The following is a 20,921-nucleotide window of genomic DNA, read 5'->3' as shown; positions in this document are numbered from 1 at the left end:
TAGGTCAATAATATATGGTCAAAAGGAATTTAAGGGGTTGGAAGATAAAAAACATAGAGAACTTTTATCATCAGAAATAGTTTAAATCTTTGGGTCTCTTGAAAAATAGATGTAAAAAATAAGAGGTACGGAGATATTTTTCTTAATAATAACCTTAAAAAATAATGTATTTTGTTTTTCAAATTTTTTTAATTTAATAATAATTAATTATTTTTCTATTTTAATTCCAACAATGGACTGCAAATTCTGATTTACCACAATTAATTTTTATTATCTAACATTATTTTTTCACCTTTCATGATTTTTTATTCGTTAGCAAATCAAACAAGTTTTCTTGGGGCTAACAAAGTGGTGATATCATTTGCATAATGCTTTAATTTATGTGAGTAGCTAGAGGTGAATTTCTTAATTTTTTCCCCCTAATTTCTTCCAATAATAGTTAATGAAATAAAATTTTCCCCATTGCTTCGTCGTGCCTCACCATTTCTATATTTATTAATATAACAGTTCTCACTTTCATTCTCTGATTGTTCTATTTATTTTTTAAACATAAGAAATGATTACCTAAAAATTACTAATTATATAGGTTAATTATATAATATTTCTATAAAAATAAAATAAAATGAAGAAGTTAGTAGTTATTGGCAAATGCAAGAAAGGAACAAGATAATTCATTCTATATTTTTCTTTAATATAAGTTAAATTAGCAAATAAAGACAATTAACATTATAGTTTATCCTTTTTCGTTGTTCATTTCTTTTTCTTTATTTTATTTTATTTTTTTTGTTTCCTTCATTTTTTTTATTCTATTTTTTTGTAATTTATAAAGTCCAAACATAAATTGAATAAAAAAATATATTTAAAAAATCCTCACTACCATGAAAGGAAGAAAAATAAATATTATTGTTAACTTTATTATAATATACATCTAATTAGAATAAAAAAACATATCCATATGTTCACGTTCATTATATTATTTCTATAAAAAAATACCAACCCATCTTCTCTCTATAATTATGCCAAGATGGATCCATCAAAATCTCTCTCTACAATAAAATATGTCTTTATAAAAAGCGAAAAGTTTATAAAAGGTTGCCACCTTAAAATGTAGAATTACAGATGCACCACAAAAATATATCGGAAAAGTTGTGTTAATGTTGAAAAACCCTCTAATTGATCATCTTGACATCGATATGTATGAATATAAAAAAAAGAAAAGAAAAAGTTTTTGAGTCCTAGAAATAGTGCATATTGCAACACATTATCTAGGCCGTCCTTTTTCAAGATTTTCATATGTTTATAGATCTACTTGATTTTAACCATTTTTAGAGATTAAAAGTTTCTAATTAGATATGAGAATAGATTTTAAGATAATCATAAGAATTTTTTACAACAAAATTACATGATAAAATTTGCAGGTGTACCTTAATTGGATTGTTTACGGTTACGGCCTTATGCAACCCATAACCTTATAAAAAATTTCATTTGAAGATAAAAATTTAGTTCAATAATTAAAATTTAGTTTACCAACGTACGCGCATATTACTAGTAGTAATAATAGGAGTAGAAACGATGAAGTAGTTAAGATTGATGGTCAAGAAATACATAAAAGAGAGTACTTTCGATAATTTCGGTCGATAATTCAAGAAAATAGAAAGACTGAAGTAGATATTGTACATAAAATTAGAGTTGTATGAATGAAATGGAGATGTGCATCTAAAGTTTTATGTGATCGCTACATATCAAGAAGCTGCAAGGGAAGTTCTACATGTCAACTGTGGGACCAACTTTTTCTTTATGGGATAGAGTGTTGGGCAATCAGATGAGTGTAGCTTAGATGAGGATGTCGAGATGGATGATGGCAAGACAAGAAAGAATATAATATGAAATATATCCATTCGAGGTAACTTAAGTGTGGTTTTAATAAACGATAACATCAAGAAAAGTAGACTTAGATAGACGGCTATGTGCAACATAAACCTAATACAATATTAGTTAAGAGATGCAATTTGGTTTCATGTGGAATGCTCTAAAAGGACAAGAGAAATGCCCAAATGGATAAGAGATATGAATGGAAGTAGTGAAAAATGATATGGAAATTTATAGTCTTCCTATAAAAGTATGACCATTGATAGAGTACAATGACAAAATAGGATTCATATAGTTGGGGTTAACGAGTTTCACAATCCCATCCAGTAAGCTCCTGTTTTTTGCCATGTCGACCGTATTTCCTTCGGTTTCAATGCTCCGATATTTAAAGCCACACACCCAAAATCGCAAACCGTGCTCTGATATCACATGGTAAGTCGCGCGAGAAAATTCATGCTCACAAGGAGCGCTCTGTGCATTATTGGAAACACGCGAACAAAATCATTCATGCACCAGAGATGAGGTGCGGAGAAAAAATTCGTTGTATTACAAAAATGATCAGAATACAAATCAGGATACGAGACCGTGCTTCCTTCAGTTCCAATGCGCCGCCGATCTTTCAAGGCAAACACCCAAAAACCTTGCTCTGATATCAAGTCAGAAAAATTCATGCTCACAACAAGCACTCCTCGCATTATTGGAAACACACAAAAATATCAGCATATCAAATCGGACTTGCATCCACAATACCGTGGTCCTATCTCTTAGTTCCCATGATCATCCTCTCTATCTGATGTGATCCTATCCCTCGGTTCCCACTGTCATACAATACACCCTCACTCGCACAGAAGGACCACACAACGTCCTTCTCTCTCAAGGACATGCCTCCTGGGACTCTCTCGCTCCCAATCACAACCCTTAACTTGTGTTAACGCCACCATGGATTCCATGCTAACAATCTCCTATTTATAGAACTTTTTAACAGATAAGTATAGGACAGACAAGGACTATCTTATATAACCTAATTACTAGATGAAGAAAAAAAATCACAATGTAAATCGCTTTTTAACTATCCAAAACTTCAGTTTAGGCTATCGCTCATCCTCTTTCTTTTTATAACGGGTGGGGTTTCTATGAGGATGCAACCTTAAACAATCCAATTAAGGCACACCTCCAAATTTTATCATAATATATAAGTTTGGTTTTAAAAATTCTTAGAATTATCTAAAAATCTATTTTTATATCTAATTATAAAATTTTAAACTTCCAAAATGGTTAAAATCAAGTAGATCTATGAACATATGAAAATTCTGAAAATGGACGGTCTGGATAATGTGTTTCAAGATGCATTATTTCTGAAACTCAAAAGATTATTATTACTATTTTTTTTCATATTCATACATCTCGATGCCGAGATGATCAATTAGAGGAATTTTCAACATTTAAACAACATTTTCCGATGGAATTTTTACAATAGAACTTTATATTAACTACTAACAACTTTATATTTTCAAGTAGGTCCATGAGTGATCTTATGCGGCTTCCACTGCTCCTGCCGGCCCGGACCCTCCGGCATGTGCGATGGTTGGCGATGACTCTCCGCAACATCACTAGGAACATCTGTAGTTACTATTTTGACTAGAATGATTGGAAATTTAAACCATTATTTCCCCAAGCACTCAATATACAACAAAAGGAGTCATCCACAACAGACTCGTCCTCTCTACAAGCACAGAGCAATCAGGCACAAAGTACATAGGGTGAAGCTATCTATACTTTTATTCAATGTTTCTTTCCAAAAGCTCAAGGTTCAATATTACATCCACAATAACAATTCTTAGATAACCAAATACTTAATATTCTTGAAACATTTCAGCCTTTTCCCTTTCCCATATGTGAACCGAATCGCCATCTTTGTAATGCTAAAAAATCTGAAGTGTGATTCATAACTAACCTGACTTTTCTATATCCCCAAGCCAATCACTAGTCTATCAGACTAGGGAACATAAATAGAAACAATAACCAAAGGAAAAAAAGATGGAGAGATATTAGAGGGAAACAAGGAAGGAGAGGTCCTAAGACCAATCCAAAATAAGATATTCACTTTTCAAAGCAATCTAAAGAACTTAATATCTAAAGTGCTAGAAATTTATGAAGTAAATGAAGCAAACCTTCATGTTTGTAAGCACGCAGAAGTGCTATCTCAGCACAATATTAGCCTCCTCTTGATTAAAATCAGTTTGCATAACATTGGAACGACAAGTATGTCCTTGGAATACCTGTTATCAGAAGGTTGATTTCTTATATCACATGTGCGATGCACTTGAACATAGAAAAAGAGAAAATGGGTATAAAAGTTGTGTTTAAATAGGAAATTCCTTATTTATAAACTGAGAAAGTGGCTCTACAAATTGAGGCTTGTGACTGTTCATAGCGCCCTTGTGCCCTTGCATGTGCGTGTGTTGTGTGCTTCACGTGCTCTGCATGTGCCTGCTTTGGCTTTTTTGTAAGAACACAATAAAACAGAGCGCTTTCCATGTAAATACATGATTTTCTATTCTTCAATCCTTGATGAAGGACTAAAAACACACAACTTGTCTGTCTACAATAAAACATATTACAAAACAATAATTTGAAATGACATTATTTTGAAATAACACTTCAAAATAATAATACTAACAATCCCTCCACTTATTACAAAATAGTATAAAAATAGGAAACCATAGATTAGTGTATCAATTTCCTCTGCTTAGCATTTAGTGTGTGTCCAACAAAGTTATAAATAGTCTAGACATTATAAATAGTCTAGACATCGCGAAGAGCTTAACTTATCCTTAAATACATATAGGTCACCGCTACACTTATAATATAATGATTATTATATTCATTAACCAGCTAACCACACAATTAACCTGTGAACCTAGAATTTTGAAGTTACAAATACTAGGTTGTGTTCCTGCTGATGGTGATTACTTTTTGAAGTCTAGCCCTGTGCTCCTTAATAATTTATTGATGTCTTCTCTTACAAGGCCGTTGCCAAATGATCGACCAAATTCTACTTTGACTTCTAATATTCTAGAGTAAATAATCATCCCTTAGTTAACAGTTTTTCTAGAGTTATACTCTCATGCAATATGTTTAAATTTTTCACTATGCATATTATTACATGCTCTCGCCAGAGTTATATCTCGCCAGAGTTATATTCACATGCAATATGTTAAAATTTTTCACTATGCATATTATTACATGCTCTCGCCATTGTAACATGATTATCACAATAACTTGTGATTGCTGATATCGACTATAGCCATATTAGTAGGTTTTCCAATAAATTCTTTAGCCATTCCGCTTTGCTACAAGAAGAATTAAAACTATAATTTTCAACTCCATTATTGAGTGCACAATATACATTTGTCTGGTTGACTTTCAAGAGACTGCTCCAACGACTAGTATAAATATCAATATGGATATTGATAGTGAATATTTGTTTTTCGTATTCCAATTCGTATTACGACATCCTTCCATTACCTCCTTTCAAATATTCAGTGATATCCCAATGCTCTTTACTAGGAAACTTGTATATCTACTGCAAATCCAATATCGAGCTCCATTTTACTCATTGCATATATTAGATTACGAACTATACTTGCATATTGTATTTAAGAGATACATTCCCTTTATTTTGTTTTAACATTATATGATGATCTATAGGCTTAGAAACTAGCTTACAATTAACTGTTTTGATTATAATTATTGTATTAATAGTTATGTTTATATTAACAATCATAACAGATAAAATACTATAACAATGCTAACGATTTAATTGCAACAAATATTACATTAGTTACAAAAAAATAATTAGAATTCTCATTAAATATTAGGAATATATTACGTTATGATTGTGTAATTAGCATAATTACAATAAGAATTCACCAATAATTATTTACATTATTATACTTAATCATTTTGATTATAATGTTAGATATAAGTAATTATTATAATGAAAAATGATAAGAGATACAAATGCTATTAACGATATAAATAATAGAATTGTAATATGTTAATAAATAATGCAATAACTTAAAAAATGGTTAGAATCCTAATTAAATATCATTAATATGTGATATTCATATAAGTATATTTTGTACTTTACATTGTTATAATAATTTAATATAATATTCATTAATTTATGAGTACGAAATATAGTTATGATTGAATTATTTATAATGACAATAATATCTTCACCACAACACTTAATTTGCTATAACAAATCCCTATGTTCTATCCCATATTATTATATAAACAATATAGTCATTTCACAAAGCATAATTTAACACACAATCACATAATATAAAGAGAGGGGATATGTCATATTTTCTCATTTGCTCTATTTATTTTCTCAGATACTTTCTAATTTTTAATAATATTTTAATCAATATCAGATTATCTACATAATTTTTTAATGAGACATGTGAAACAAGTACGCTTACTCGTGTATGTATGTGTGTGTTTGTACCTGTCACCATGTTATTGTAATATAAAGAAAGCTCACTTTTAAAAAACCATTTTGTGGCATATATGGCTCTAAATTTTGTACAAATACTCTCTTCATCCTAATAATCAATATCAATAAATTAAAATTCAATTTGCACCCTAGATATTGTCAAAATGAGTTCCCCAACAATTATTCTGGATCATCCATTTAGTAAATTTCAAGATCTAGGACTTTACGACTTCAAAATCAATTTTTTATTTTTAACATAGTTAATCCAATGAAGATAAAGCTATCTAAAAGAAATGAAAAGGAAAAAAAGTCTACTAAGACCTAGATCTAAGCATCTCATTAAAATCGATGACTTATATTAATTGGGCTAAAAAAAACACTTTCTAGGGTATGTTTTAAATTTTTTCTCTTTTGTGATTATTCATTAAAATAAAAAGAATGTATATTTAGAAATTAGGATCAAATAGTTGGAATTTTATTCTACATGCACAAAACCAAAAAATGGCCGCACAAACCCTATTTTGAGAGACCTAATGTAGGTTAGGGAAGGAGAGATTAGGGTTTGGCATGACATGGCACATTGCTCCCTCTCATCCCCAATAAAATCTCATCTACTTCCATATTATTTCTCTAATTCAAATAAGAAACTTAATATGGCCTAAAACAAAAGAGAAGTGTGCAATGTATTCGTTTTATTACATGAAAGACTGCCATTGGATTATTGTCAGAATCATTTTTGTATTAAAATAACTAAGATATTATGGGTATTAAGATATCTATGAATTTATTGCATTCATGAACTTGCCAATGTCCCTAAATCTCTTTGCTTTTGTAGATGTCAATAACCCCCCTAAATTTAGGTTTTGATAAATCCATGAACGTGATTGTCTCCTACAAAACCTTTCGGTGTCCTACCATAATTCAAATTTGAAAGTATTCGTTTTTCTGACATATATTTTTTTGGAAAAGCTTTCTATATTTTTCTTACAACATAAAACTTATACACTTCCCCTTATCCAATTGTCCATTCTAAATGGAGGGCTAAGATTGCCCCAATCACAATGTCACGTCTCTACACTAGTTTATTTTTAAATTTTTTTTTATAAACTTTTTTGAGACCAAATTTTGGACGTCCAATCCTCTATTAAACTTGCACTAGTGAAAAATATAAAACAATATTTTCAATAAAAATAAAATGACCAAAATACCGCTGAAACTTTCAATGGGTATTTTGGTCATTATATTTTATCCAAAAATTATTTTTAATATTTTTTATAGGTGCGCCCCAATGAGAAGATGACATGTATCAAATTTCATGTTCATTAAATTTATATAAAAAAAAACTAAAAATAAAATACTTTGAGATGTCGGATCTAAGATAAAACAGTGAGTGGCTCTCTTGATCAAAATTGGACGACTGGATGGTAGGAGAAGCATAGATCTTCTGTGCTATAGGGGAAGTATAGAAACCTTTCCCATATTTTTTTATAGACAATTTTTTTCTTATGATGGATTCCCCATCTCTAACTTTAGTAATAAAATGATACTTTTCTTAAAAAAAGGAAAAATTCATGTTTCTTTGTGAATGCTAGTACTCCTTCCTGCCATATTATTGGTTAAAAAAAAGTAAGAATATTTTCCTTTCCAAAAATAATTTTGGGAGCATTCTTGTGGGTCGGGTGGGCCCGACACTAAAAAACTAAGACCTAGGACACGTGAAGGCAGGTTCGGCTTCGTTTTTCATATTTTTTGTTTGTTTTGGTTGAATTTTACCTGATGCAGCCTGGCCAAGGCCCGGCCTGGGGCAGCCCTAAGGGGCATAGATCTAGGCTAGCGCTAGGGCTAGTTATTAATAAGCAAGAGAGAGAGAGGATTTTTATCTTTTTTAGAAGTAAAGGGCAAGATTTCTATATTTCCCTTGCTACATATAAGATCTATGCTTCCCCTACTATCCAGCTATTTAATTTTGATCAAGAGAGCCACTCACCATTTGATCTTAGATCCGACGTCTCAAAGTATTTTATTTTTAGTTTTTTTATACAAATTGTATAAATATGAAATTTGGTACATGCCATCTTCTCATTGGGACGCACCTATAAAAATTATTAATTTTTTTTTTTAAAAATATAATGACCAAAAAACCCCTTGAAACTTACAAGGGTATTTTGGTCATTTTATATTATTTAAAATAATTTTTATTATATTTTTTTGCCAGTGCGAGTTTAATAGAGGATTTGACGTCCAAAACTTGGTGTAAAAATAGTTTATAAAAAAAATTAAAAATAAAATAGTATAGAGACGTGACATTGTGATTGGGGCAATCTTAGCCCTTCATTCACAATGGACGGTTGGATAAGGGGAAGTATATAAGTTTTATGTTGTAGGGGCCTCTTCCAAAAAACCTAAGCCGCACAATGAACTAAGCCATTTCTAAAACTGAATCTGGGCCGTCGACCTCACTCCCACTTGGCCGCCTTTAACGTCCTCTTGGTAGGTTCAACGAATTTGAAATAGAAATGAGGCGGTCAGGAACTCCCACGTATCTAACGTGCAACTTGGTTGAGATCCAACGGTTCAGAAATGTAATGCAAAGGAACAAGGCTTCTGCTTGACGTTGATTCTTCTGAACTTGCATAGGTTTTAACGCCTCATGAAACATGTATAAGCAGGCCTCAACGTTCATTCGGTGTCAATTGCATTTTATAGTCTGTTCCTTTTTCTCTTCTTTTTTGTTATGTTTTTCAAGTTTAAATTTATTTATTTAGTTGTTTTTTCCATTTGTTACTTTTTATTTTTTGGAGAAACCCATTGGAATGCACTATTTTGTAAATGTAAGTTCATCTTTATTGACACTGTTCATTCCAGTTCTTGAAGGAATTGTTTCTGAAAGAAAATTATGGTAAAATTCAGAAAGCCATGGATGCATTTGCTTTTTTTCTTTTTCTTTTTTATGATTGTTTATAGTGTAGTATTGTGCAGTGGAAGGGTAATGGGACATGTATTTGTCATGTTTTGGAATTATTTTATTTTATTTTAATGTATTTTAGTTTTGCTTGGTTTAGGATTTAATGGTCTATTGTTGGCTTTTGCATGGTTTTCATGGGGTTTCAGTTGTGTTTCATATGAGTATGTCTGATCACTGAATGATGATCAGACACTGAATGGCCGTATTTTTAATTAAAATGAAAATTTTATGGCACTAAAATCTCTTTTAAAATGTATTTTTCATTGGGTTGGTGTAGATTTTTGCATTTATTTGTTATTCTATTATTGCTTTGGCATGGTATGGTATTTGCTGATTCTTTTCAGTTCATGAGAAATGTTTATAGGTTCTCACTTTTGAAATGTATTGGATTTGTAGTGTGTCTTATGGATTGTAACATTTCAGATCAAGTTTTAATCTGAAATGGTAGTGTTTTATATTGGAATTGAAATATTTTTTTGGGATCTTATATTTTTGTCTTTTGTATTTTTGATTGGTTTGTTGCATGACTAAAGAGTTCCAATTGAAAAGCCTGACTGCGTTATTGTTGTCTTTCAACATTGGGTTAAAATTGTTTAAATTGGGTTTTCTTTCTCTTGGCTTTAAAATTGTTTAAATTGGGTTTTCTTTTTCTTGGCAAAAAATTAATAACAAATAGTACTAGTTTTGGACTTGGGCTTCAATGGTTAAGGTTCTGACTAGTGCAGCATTAGATCCTAGGTTGAATTCCTACCATTGAACTACCAAAAAGAAATGATAATGGTATAATTCAAGTGTAATCAATACTTTAGTTTTTTATCTTCTGGCCTTTAACTTACACAACTACCATTGCACATTTTTCTGATACTTTGGCATTGTCAATTTTTGTGTTGGTGTGCATGCTTGATCCAATGGTAAAGATCCACATCCCCCTTCATGTCTAACATTGTTTGCTATATTCTGCTCTTTACATCAGGTTTCTCCCTTCTGTATTATTTCTTAGGATGCTTAGGTGAACTTGTGAAACTTGAAAGTTTCATTGACAGTTCAATATTTTTCAGATATTATAGCAAATATCAGACAGTATGGAGGAAAATAACATAAAAAGTACGCAAAAACCAGGTGGAAACAAAGACTTCTTTGGATCCAGAGAGCTACCGGAAGAATTTGCAGCTTTGGATGGCGACTTTTGCAAGTGGTTGAATGAAATGGCCTCTATGCCTGTAAGTTCTTTTTTATCCCATTTAATTAGTTCGCTGATTGCTGCTTCTGAACGAAGTTATTCTCAAGAGAGAATACTTACAGCATGCATTATAAAGTGGTGTAATCCGACTTAAACTCGTTCAACATGCACATTCCCTCGCTTTAGCAGGCTTCTTCATTTATGTTATGTGCTCATAACTCTGGTAATTGAAGGAAGGATATATTTCTAATGTGGGTTCCTATTTAAATAATCTACCCTGTAATCTCTATGATGTTAGAAATTTTATTTGAGATCTCGTATAATGAATTCCATACCTTTTAGTGGCATTTTGTGTTGCATTTGTCTTGAAACCCAATAACCAAGGGATTGTTTCTTTTTATTTTGTGTCTCATATTATCATATTATCAGGTGATTATATTAACCAAATTATTACTGTCAAGGAATTGATTTTGGGGTAGTTCTATTTGGATAAGAATGGTATGTGATCCCACCTAGAAAAAGATCGAGTTAGGTATCCAAAACGCTAGAAAAGTGGAGGGCCTCTTCATAGGTGTATTTTGGGTCAGCTTTTCTCCATACTACATTGTATTGTAGAAAGAAAAAATGCATAAAAAGAAAAGTAGGGAAACTTTGGATATAGAGAGAAAGAGAGAAGCTTCGTGAGAGATTGAGTTTTGTATCTCTGGTTCTATCAGTTAAGAGTCATCTTGTAATTTTTTTTCTTTGATTCGTGAAAAACCGTCGATCATATTCACCTGTATTCTTAATATATTATTTGTTTTCTGCTTTATTTTTCTTACTAATCATTTGCTTAGCTCTGGCTCTATTTTTCTCATTCTTTATTTGTCAAAAAATTAATCCATTGGGTTTTGGAGGTTCCGCATACAACATTTATTGGAGCTTGGTTTCAGGTTGTTGGTATCGAGGTAAAGGTTCTGAATGCAAAGTTTGAGATGGAAAAATTTGATGGCAAAAAAAACTTCGAAAGTTGGCAAGTCAATGTTCAGGATTTGCACTAACTTTTTAGTGCAAGAAGGTTTATATATTGCTTTAAAAGGAAAGACAAAGAAACCAGTGTCCATGTCAGATGAGGACAATAAAGACTTAAATTTGATGGCTATTTGATTGTGCCTATCGAGCAAAGTATTATTTAACATTGTGTGTATTCCTCTCACTAAGTTGTGTACAACTACATTCTCTCTTTGTGTGTGTTCCTCTCACTAAGTTGTAGTCCCCCACAATTTATCTGCATTGTTTGGTGTCAGAGCTTGAGTTCAATCTGGGCAGGATATTATTTCTATAGGGCTTTTCCATGGCGGCAAGAAGGGGAAGACATGGTTGTGGCAACCACAGAGTGAACAACACAAAACATGAATAATTGGAGGAACTTTGGAGGCAAGTGCAGCAGCTAATCTTGCGACTCGAGCGTCAAGAAGCTCGCAGTGAACATGAACTCAGCCATGAAAACTTAAGTGATAAGTTGGAGACCCAGATGGTAATTGACAGGTTATATTCATGGTGTGATCATAGTCAATAGTTTGGTGCCCTATGTCATGGAACTAGGTGCCAAATAGATGATAATTTGGGCAGGTATTAGGGAACTCTATTCGAGAACTACTATGGATAAACTTTGTTCTCATTAAATATTCTCAGTTATTGCGGACTGAGACTTACTACCAATCTTGGACAAGTCCCGTGATGATGATTTAGGTGTTGAGAAAGAAGTTGGCAACAATGACTTTAATGGCGATCTAGTCAATAAAGAGGATTGAGAAGAAGATCATACTCTTAGAGAGGATTTTATGGATGCTCATGTTTTTTATGAAGAACCAGTGGACGTGAAGGAGTTGATTGCAAAATATTGGAGATAACTTGTTTATTTGTCTGAAAAAGGAACAAGTGAAATAAATGATAAAGGGGAAGAAGTAGACAAGGAAACAATTAGAGTCAGGAATTGTAAAGAACTCCTTTCTTTCAATGATGGTGATGACAATCAATTGTGTTTAGACTCGAATGACTTCTTTCTGCTACTTTATGGTGACTGCCTTGGCTGTGCCCTAGCTCTCTATGTCTTATCTGAACTGGGGGTGCCAGAGATTTGCTCAAAGGAGCTGATGCCATTTTCATTGGTTGTTCTTATTGATGAGTTTGTTGAAAATAATGTACACCAAAAAGTGTATGATAATGCTTTCAATGCTAGAAGGAAGGATGACCTATTATTTCATCTTAAGTGAAGATCCCTATAGCAACTCACCGAGTTCGAATTGAAAAAGGTTGTGGTTGTACTGTAAGACTCGTCTTAGCCTATTTCAAAGTTCATGGGCAAGTATTATCAAATGATTTTAAGGCTACGAATATTATAGAATTTCTCTACAGAGATGATAGTTCTCATCGAGTATTATGGTGTTTCGAATACAAACTCGAGGGTGAGTTCTCTCGAACACAGGGAGGATGATGTAGGGCCTAATATGGGACCCACAAATCTAGCATGGACAACTAGTTTCCACGAGCCTAGAATGGTGTAATAGTAGGTTTCCAAAGTCTTGAAAGGGGTAAAGAGAGAGTCAACGTAAGTAGCCAAGATTTGGGAGTTGGAGTATGCTTAGGAACTTGGTTGATTGTGCAATGAGAATAGGTTAGCTTTTAATATATATTGGAAACTTGAAAGACAAGTAGCATAAAATGGGTTGGACATTCCAAGTTGGAGCTCATATTGTATGCAATTTCAATTTTGAATATTGAATTTTTTTGTAATATTGTGGTGAGCTTTGACTCCCACCAATTTTCTCTCTCTACATTCTCTTACTATTCCTCTCACTATTTTGTAGTCCCCCTAGTTTAGCTGCATCAAGAAATTTGTTAAGATAAATGAAAAGGGACGTGAAAGTTAGGGTATGTCTAGATCCAAATCCAGATAAGAAAAAGTTAATGTTTGATGCTCTTACAACAAGAAAACGAGGAATGTTAAGAGGGATTGTAAAAAAAATCCAAAGAGAATGAAAAAATAACCTTTGGTGCGGCCAGTATTATAGATGGAAGCTAGGAAAGTGGAATAGATAATGTATTTTCAGTCTCTTTAAAGTGCGATTATGCTAAAGACGCGCGGGTTCTTTATTTAGGATGTCCCCATTACGTGTGTGCTCATTGGGATTGGTTCACCAAACATAGGAGGCTTAATGTTGGATTAGTTTTGATGGGGAATGATGCATTTTGTAGGACTGTTGGATAATTACTATCAAGATGCATGATGGAGTTGTGAGAACCTTAACTAATGTGAGATATGTTCAAGATCTGAAATAGAGTCTTATCTCTTTAGGAGCTTTAGTGTTACCTTATCAATGGCTACAAATTTAGTGGAGAAGGTAGACTCCTAAAAGGCACCTTCATTGTAACAAAGGGTAAAATGATTGGATTGAATTTATATGTGCTACTTGGGTTTACCATCACAGATAGAGTAACCATTTAAGTATCTACTGGTAATGATCTAACTTGACTCAGTTGTTGCATATGTGGCTATTCCACTCGAAAGAGTTCGCATTAGAATGAAGTTGATGACTTTTGGGCAGATGTAGTCAATACAACGTGTTACCTCATCAATAGGTCGCCATCTATGATAAAACTATGGCAAGTGGTATGGTGTGGTAAAGCTACTAAGTATTCTCATTTAAGAATTTTTTACTGTTCATTTTATATTCATGTAAAGGATGATAAGTGAAGTCCAAGGCCAAAGAAGTGTATAATCATTGGTTATATAGATAGAGTTAAAGGCTATAGATTGTGGTGCCTAAAACCTAAGTTACCTAAGTTTATTATCAGTTGTGATATTAGTTTCATGAGTATGTCGTATGGAGGTGAATTTAGAAGGGTGAGGGAAAAGAAAATTAGGGTGTGTTTGACACAGGGAGTTTTTTGGAGTGGAAGGGATTCTACCACAAATTGTGGAACACTGCTCTTCCATCATTTTTGATGGAAGAGAGGTCTTCCAAAAATGAACCCATTTTAACACTAAAAAAAAGTTGAATGCAAGGTCACCCTTCCACTTTACAGCTTCCACATAGTAATATCAAACATGGAAGTAGGTTATTTAACTCCCACTTCCAAAAACTTTCACTTATGAAGCACGCCCTTATAGTAGTGGTGTACAATTAAAGTGGAGTCAAAACTCTAGAAAATTTTTCAAAATATGTGCCCCATAAAATCCCAGTGAAAGAGTGGTGGAAAATATTAACTATGAGGAGGTCGTTGAGCGTGCTCCACATGAGGAACAACCCTAGCTTGGAAGGATAAAAATCGCAAAAAATCTAGTTTTACAGTATAGATTTGAAGACATAGTGGCTTACACATTGATTATTATAATCCAAGAGTCATCCACTTTTAAGGAAGTTACACATGATATTGAATGTAGCAGGTGGAATCATTCAATGAAAGAAAATATAAAGTTTCTTTAGAAGAATCTCACCTAGGATACTGTGAAGTTACCTAAAGGCAAGAGAGCCATTAGATATGAGTGGGTTTATGAGAAGAAAGTAAGGCCACTTGAGTTTGGTGGTGATTGGCTTAAGGCATGTTTGGTTGTAAAAGGCTATATATAAAAAGAAGGTGTTGACTATGACCAGATCTTCTCTTCAGTTTTAAAACATACTTTTATTCAATTATTACTGACCATGGTTTCATTGTTTAATTTGATGTTAGGACCGCATTTTTGTATTGAGAGCTAGAGGAACAAATTTATATAACCCAGCTTCAAGGCTTTGTAGTTAAACGCAAGACAGACAATATCTGTAAGCTGAAGAAGTTATTATATGGCTTAAAGCAATCTCCTTGGCAGTGGTAAAAACACTTTGATACATTCATAATTGAACACGGGTATTTCATATGATAATTGTACATCTTTTAAGAGATTTACTAATGCCTCATTCATATATTTATTGTTCTGTGTGGATGATATGCTTATTGCTTCGAAGAATACTTCATAAAGTCGTATATTGAAGATCAGCTTGCTAAAACTTTGAGATAAAACATTTGGATTAGCAAAGAAAAATTTGGGAATGGACATACCTCTTGCTTCACATTCAGATTGTTTGCACTATTATCTCTAAGTACATATGTTGAAAATGAATACATATTGCATATTCCCTATGTTACTGCAGTTGGAAGTCTCATGTATGTAATGGTTTGCACGCACACAGATCTATCTCATGTTAGTATTGTAAGCAAGTATATGGATAATCCAAGAAAGAAGTATTAGCATGTAGTAAGCTGGATTTTGCATTCGCTAACAGATGTGGGTTTGGTGTTTGATAAAAACAACAAGTCTGGTGATAATTTTATTGATTATGTTGATGCTGATTATGCAAGTGAATTTGACCATAGAAGATCTACTACATGTTATATATTTACACTTGTAAGAAATTAAAGCAGTTGGAGGTCAATGCAATAAATCATGGATGCCTTGTCTACGACTAAAGCAGAATACATGGTTGTTACCAAAGTAATGAAATAAACCATCTGTCTTAAGGAGCCTATTAATAATTTGGACTTACAACTGTTAGAAACTCTATTTCTGTATATTTGGCCTTAAGCCCCCATAGAAGATCTATTTAAGAGCTTATCGAAGATGTTAACAAGAGCTCCAATTTATAGGGTTACAAAGTTGTGTACTATTAAAGAAAGTCACATATGCAATGAACTACCTACCTAATATGGGTACACATAAAATAAAGGAAAATATTGTACCAAAAACTAAGTGTAGGTTTCTATAATTTCCACACTCCCCCCTCAAAGTCAAGATGTATTACGAGAGAGCAACTTGAGTTTGGAAGGCAGGCCCATAGAAACAAAGCAAGAACAAAAGAAGCTTGAGCAACTGCAAATTAGCGATCCTCAAAAACCGACTCCTCGAACTTAACATAACAACAAATCAAGAGGAGACATAATCGAGTAACGAAAAAATAGAAATAAAAAATTACATATATATATATATATATATATATATATATATATATATATATATATATATATATATATATATAAACAGATGCTTACCTTTTGGGTATTTCGTGAGGGTTGATTTCAAGTCGGAGTTTTCAGAGGTTTCATATGGTTGACTTTAGAGGCGGCAGATTTGGGTTGTGGTTGATTTTTCAGGCGGCTAAACATCTATTTTTCGGAGGTATAGAATTTCAGAGGTAGCAGATTAGAATCGAGTGTATTTCAATTTATTTCAAAACCAAGCTTTGATACCATGTTAGAAACTGTATTTATGTATATTTTGGCCTTAAGCCCCCATGGAAGATGTATTTAAGACAAGAACCCCAATTTATGGGGTTATAAAACAGCGTATTACTAAAGAAACACATATGCACCACCTTCCTAATATTGGTACACATAAAAAGAAGGAAAATATTGTACCTAAAAATAAGTATAGGTTTCTATAATTTCCATAACAATAAGATGGGACAATTGTCTAGTGTGATAATTAGATAGTAATACATTTTGTAAAGAACCAGGTATATAATGCAAGGACAAACCGTATTAGTTTTATGTACCAATTTATCCATGAGATAATAGCTAAAGTTGATATTTTCGTATCGATGATTGACACCAAGAAAAACATAAATTCCAGTTGTGCTTGGACTTGCCTAGTGTGTTGCCAAGGTAAGTGCTTGTAGAAGTGCACATGGAGAAGATGATCAATGATAATCTATTTTATTGCCTTGAAACACAATAAGATCATTTCCTTTTATTTTGGGTGTTTCCTATTATATAAGGTTCTATTAACCAACTCACTATTATCTTAGACTTGAGTTTGGGTATAGCCCTATTTAGATTAGGATGGTATGTGAGTCCACATAGAAAAAATAGAGATACGTATCCAAAAAGCTAGAAAAGTGGGGCTCACGTAAGTCTCATTTAGGTTTGCTTGTCTCCATTTATATTCTATTATATTGTATTGTAGAGGAAGAAAATACATCAAAGGAAAAGAAAAAAACCTAGAGAGAGAATATTATACAGAGAGAGAGGCTTCATGAGAGATTGAGTGCGGTGTCTCTAGTTCTTTTAGATAAAACATCTTATAAATTTACTTTCTTTAATTAGTAATTTAAAAGTTTCATTCTATTCTACTTTTTGGAGTGAAGAATGAACAGATTGGTTTGCTCATTCACAAGCGATCCCATTTGTAACCTGGCTCGTTGAAAAGACAATACAAAGACATCAAATAAATCTGCAAAAAACAAAAAAATCAACCTTTCTTTCAACAAATTTATAATAATTTCCTTCTTTGGTGTGGAGTTGCGAGGTTGTCTGTGCTTAAATGCTACTTAGGAATATTTCTTTCTTTATAATAGTTATTGGTTTAAGTCGATTCGACATAAGTTGAAGCCAAGACTATTTTTGTTCTTCATATACTTGTGAGGCACTCTAGGACCCGTATATTATTGGAGGTAAAGCTGATCCCAAATAGTTGAGATGAGGTTCTTATTAGACAATATATTTGTCTAATAAACATCGCTTATGACACGGGAAGAAGATTTGTGTTTGAATCACTTCTAGATTACTTTATGTTTCAAATAAAAATAATAATCTCCCCAACACACTCCAACCAGAATCAGCGTCTTCTAAAGGATATCATATAATGGGATCTACAATGGGGCATCTAGTTTCCTATTATTTATTGTTGTTTTTTCTTTACATTTAATGGATTTGACATCACTAACTTGCTGATGAAAACCTACATAAAATTTTCAAGAAGGAATATGGCATATAATGAAAATTTGCATTTTAAAAGATTGCTTCATGTTTTGAGTCATGCCTGGCATGATTAGAAAATTTGGCATGATTATGTCATCAGACAAGCTGAAATCTACTCCAAATAGGTTGAATTTTGACCTTGACAAATGCTTCAGTTGGTATCGTGATACATGTATATAGATCTAGGTGAGGCTAGTTCTTTCTGCATCATGCCTTTGCTACTCTTAATGCATTATAGAGACAGACTTTATGTTGAAGGAAAGTTCTTTATTCCATATCTATAATAAGTTATGATAAATATTAATACTGCTTTTAAATTCTCTTCTGAAAGCTATATATGCATGCATGAATGGCCCTCACCATGCATGGAAGGTTTACGTTTACTGGAGATGTAATGGGATCTACTGAACTATTATCATGAGGCATTCTTTCTTCACTTTTGTTTTTACTTGTCTCCTTTTCGTGCTTTTGATCCTTTACTTAAGTATTTGTTTAGGTGAAATATATGTGATAACCCATGAGATACATGAGCCATACTCATCCATCACTCCTTTGGAACAGGAAAGTGGAGGAAATGAAGATAAAATAGATCAAGATAAGCAAGATAACCTTATGGAAAGCTCTGTGAGAAACCCTGAAACTTCTGAGGTAAACTCATCCATTTCACCTTTACCTAAGGAAGGAGAGAGAAACGAGGAAGACGATGGAAAAGATATGGAATCTAAGCGATCTGAATTAGAGTTCGCTCATGCGCTATATGACACGGTAGTTGTACTGCACGATGAAAGTGATAGACTGATGAATGATCTAAATGCATTGCACGCACATAAAGACATGCTTCAAAGCAAATTCCAATTGTTAAATGATCATATTTTTCACCTCTTAACTGAATTGGTTTCAAAAGATGCCCTTTTGGAGAACACGACCGAAGAACGAGACATGTATATGAGGCGGACCGAATGGCTCTATTTTGAACTCGACAGGCTCAAAGCAGAAATGCAATCCTTCACTGGACATGGTTGATTTTCAATGAAACCACCTCCTACTCTTCATATGGAGATAGTACTTCTGATCATTGTCAAACTTTTTCTATATATACAATCAGTTGGATTGGAATGATTCTGTTTTAAATCATAATAATTATTTTTATGTCATGGACACAAATTGATAATAATACTGGATGGTTTCATTATATGTATGACTGAAATCAACGTTGTGCACGATAATATCATATATGGCTGAAACCAACGTTGTGCATGATAATATCATATACGGACCAGATTTTATTACCAAAAATTGAATGTTATACCCTGAAAGGACAGATCCCCAATATTTTTTAATTTTTTTCAAATTTACTCTCAGTCTTATGTTTGCAATTTTGGACTGATTTTTAGAGAGACAAAGAGAGACCAAATCTACGAGTACAAGAGAGAGGGAGAGAGACAAAAAAGAACTTGAATGAATTTCAAAAACCAAAATGGAGGAGAGAGAGAGAGGCCGATCCAAAAACTCAAATGTACACGATAGCCAAAAGAGAGAACCCCAAAAACTCAGCAACAGAAAAAACCCAAAAACTAGGGTAGACACTATAGGAGAGATGCATATTTGTATAGAGAGAGAAATAAATCCAAAAACTCAGCAACAAGAGAAAATACAAATAAAAATTAAAAACCAAAGCCAATCCAAAAGACAGAATAAATCGAATCAAATATGCTAAATTGTTGAAAAAACCTTTGTTCCAAACCAGCAAGAATCACCTTTGGCGATTTGGAATGAGCCCCACAAACCTTGTGGTTGCAACAATATAGCTTCACAAGAATAAGATAAGCCTTACATCCCTCAATTTGGCACCTTGTTGGTTGCCCATTTTGGCATGAAATCCTAGTTTTTCCGACTCGAACTACTTGGATTTTCGTTTGCGATGGTTTCTTAGCCGGATTTCCAAAACTTGCATCTTCAAAGTATATCCACTTTCCGAGCCTTAGCCCATTCATAGTCTCATACTCCATTTCTCTGTCTCTCTAAAATTGCTATGTATTGGTGCAAGAAATTTAGAGAGAGAGTGAGAGCGAGAGGGGTAGGAAAATTACAGAGGGAGAGCGAGAGACAGAAGGAAAAGGCAGAGAGAGACAACAAGAGGGAAAGGGTAGAGAGAGAGAGCTAGAGGGAAACGGCAGAGAGAGAAAGGGAAGATTGGGGCAAACTTGAGCATTTTAGGGGTAAAGAGCGATTTTAGAGGTAAAGAGTGGTTCGATGTTGCAAACATGGGACCAAGAGTAAATTGGGAAAAAAATAAATAAATCAGAGATCTGTCCTTCTAAGTTATAATGGCTAATTTTCGAGTCATTTTGTTATAATACTAATATAACATGGTCCACACATAAATTTCCCTAATTAAAATTTATATGGTGTCACATTTTCAACAAAATTAAAACATATATGTGTCATATTTTCAACATAATTTGAAATTTTCAACATAATTTGAAGATTTGTAAAGGTATGCATTTTGAACATGTAAAATGATATATGTAGCTTGTGAGATTAATGCATTATGAGTATTAATATGATAAGGTTTATGATTTACTTTTGTTCTATGTATTTCCGTAAGGGAGAGCAAGTTTATTGCAGAG

The 20,921-nt window shown here is 32.9% G+C and overlaps 1 protein-coding gene across 6 annotated transcripts; it reads left to right on the top strand.

Annotated features, from left to right (window-relative positions):
- The first annotated feature begins 9,057 nt into the window (after nucleotides 1-9,057).
- LOC110007829 (uncharacterized) lies at nucleotides 9,058-19,422 on the top strand. 6 transcript variants are annotated; one of them, XR_016059201.1, is made up of 4 exons: nucleotides 9,062-9,204; nucleotides 10,397-10,558; nucleotides 15,232-15,369; nucleotides 18,853-19,422. XR_016059201.1 is itself a non-coding variant. In XM_088871866.1 (3 exons), the coding sequence occupies exons 2-3, from the start codon at nucleotides 10,421-10,423 to the stop codon at nucleotides 19,312-19,314; spliced, it is 600 nt and encodes a 199-aa protein (XP_088727992.1). In that variant the 5' UTR covers nucleotides 9,068-10,249; nucleotides 10,397-10,420; the 3' UTR covers nucleotides 19,315-19,422. The 6 variants fall into 6 exon arrangements, 4 of the variants coding, with proteins under 4 accessions (XP_020527174.1, XP_088727992.1, XP_088727993.1 ...); XR_016059200.1 differs by having other exon boundaries at nucleotides 9,068-10,558; XM_088871866.1 differs by lacking the exon at nucleotides 15,232-15,369 and having other exon boundaries at nucleotides 9,068-10,249.
- Nucleotides 19,423-20,921: the final 1,499 nt, after the last annotated feature.

The sequence above is a fragment of the Amborella trichopoda genome, chromosome 7 (assembly GCF_054954075.1).
Source record: "Amborella trichopoda isolate Santa Cruz 75 chromosome 7, AtrichopodaSantaCruz75HAP2 v2.0, whole genome shotgun sequence".
Classification (NCBI taxonomy): Eukaryota; Viridiplantae; Streptophyta; class Magnoliopsida; order Amborellales; family Amborellaceae; genus Amborella; species Amborella trichopoda.
Note: the sequence above shows the minus strand (reverse complement) of the source record. Positions and strands in the feature narration are given on the sequence as shown.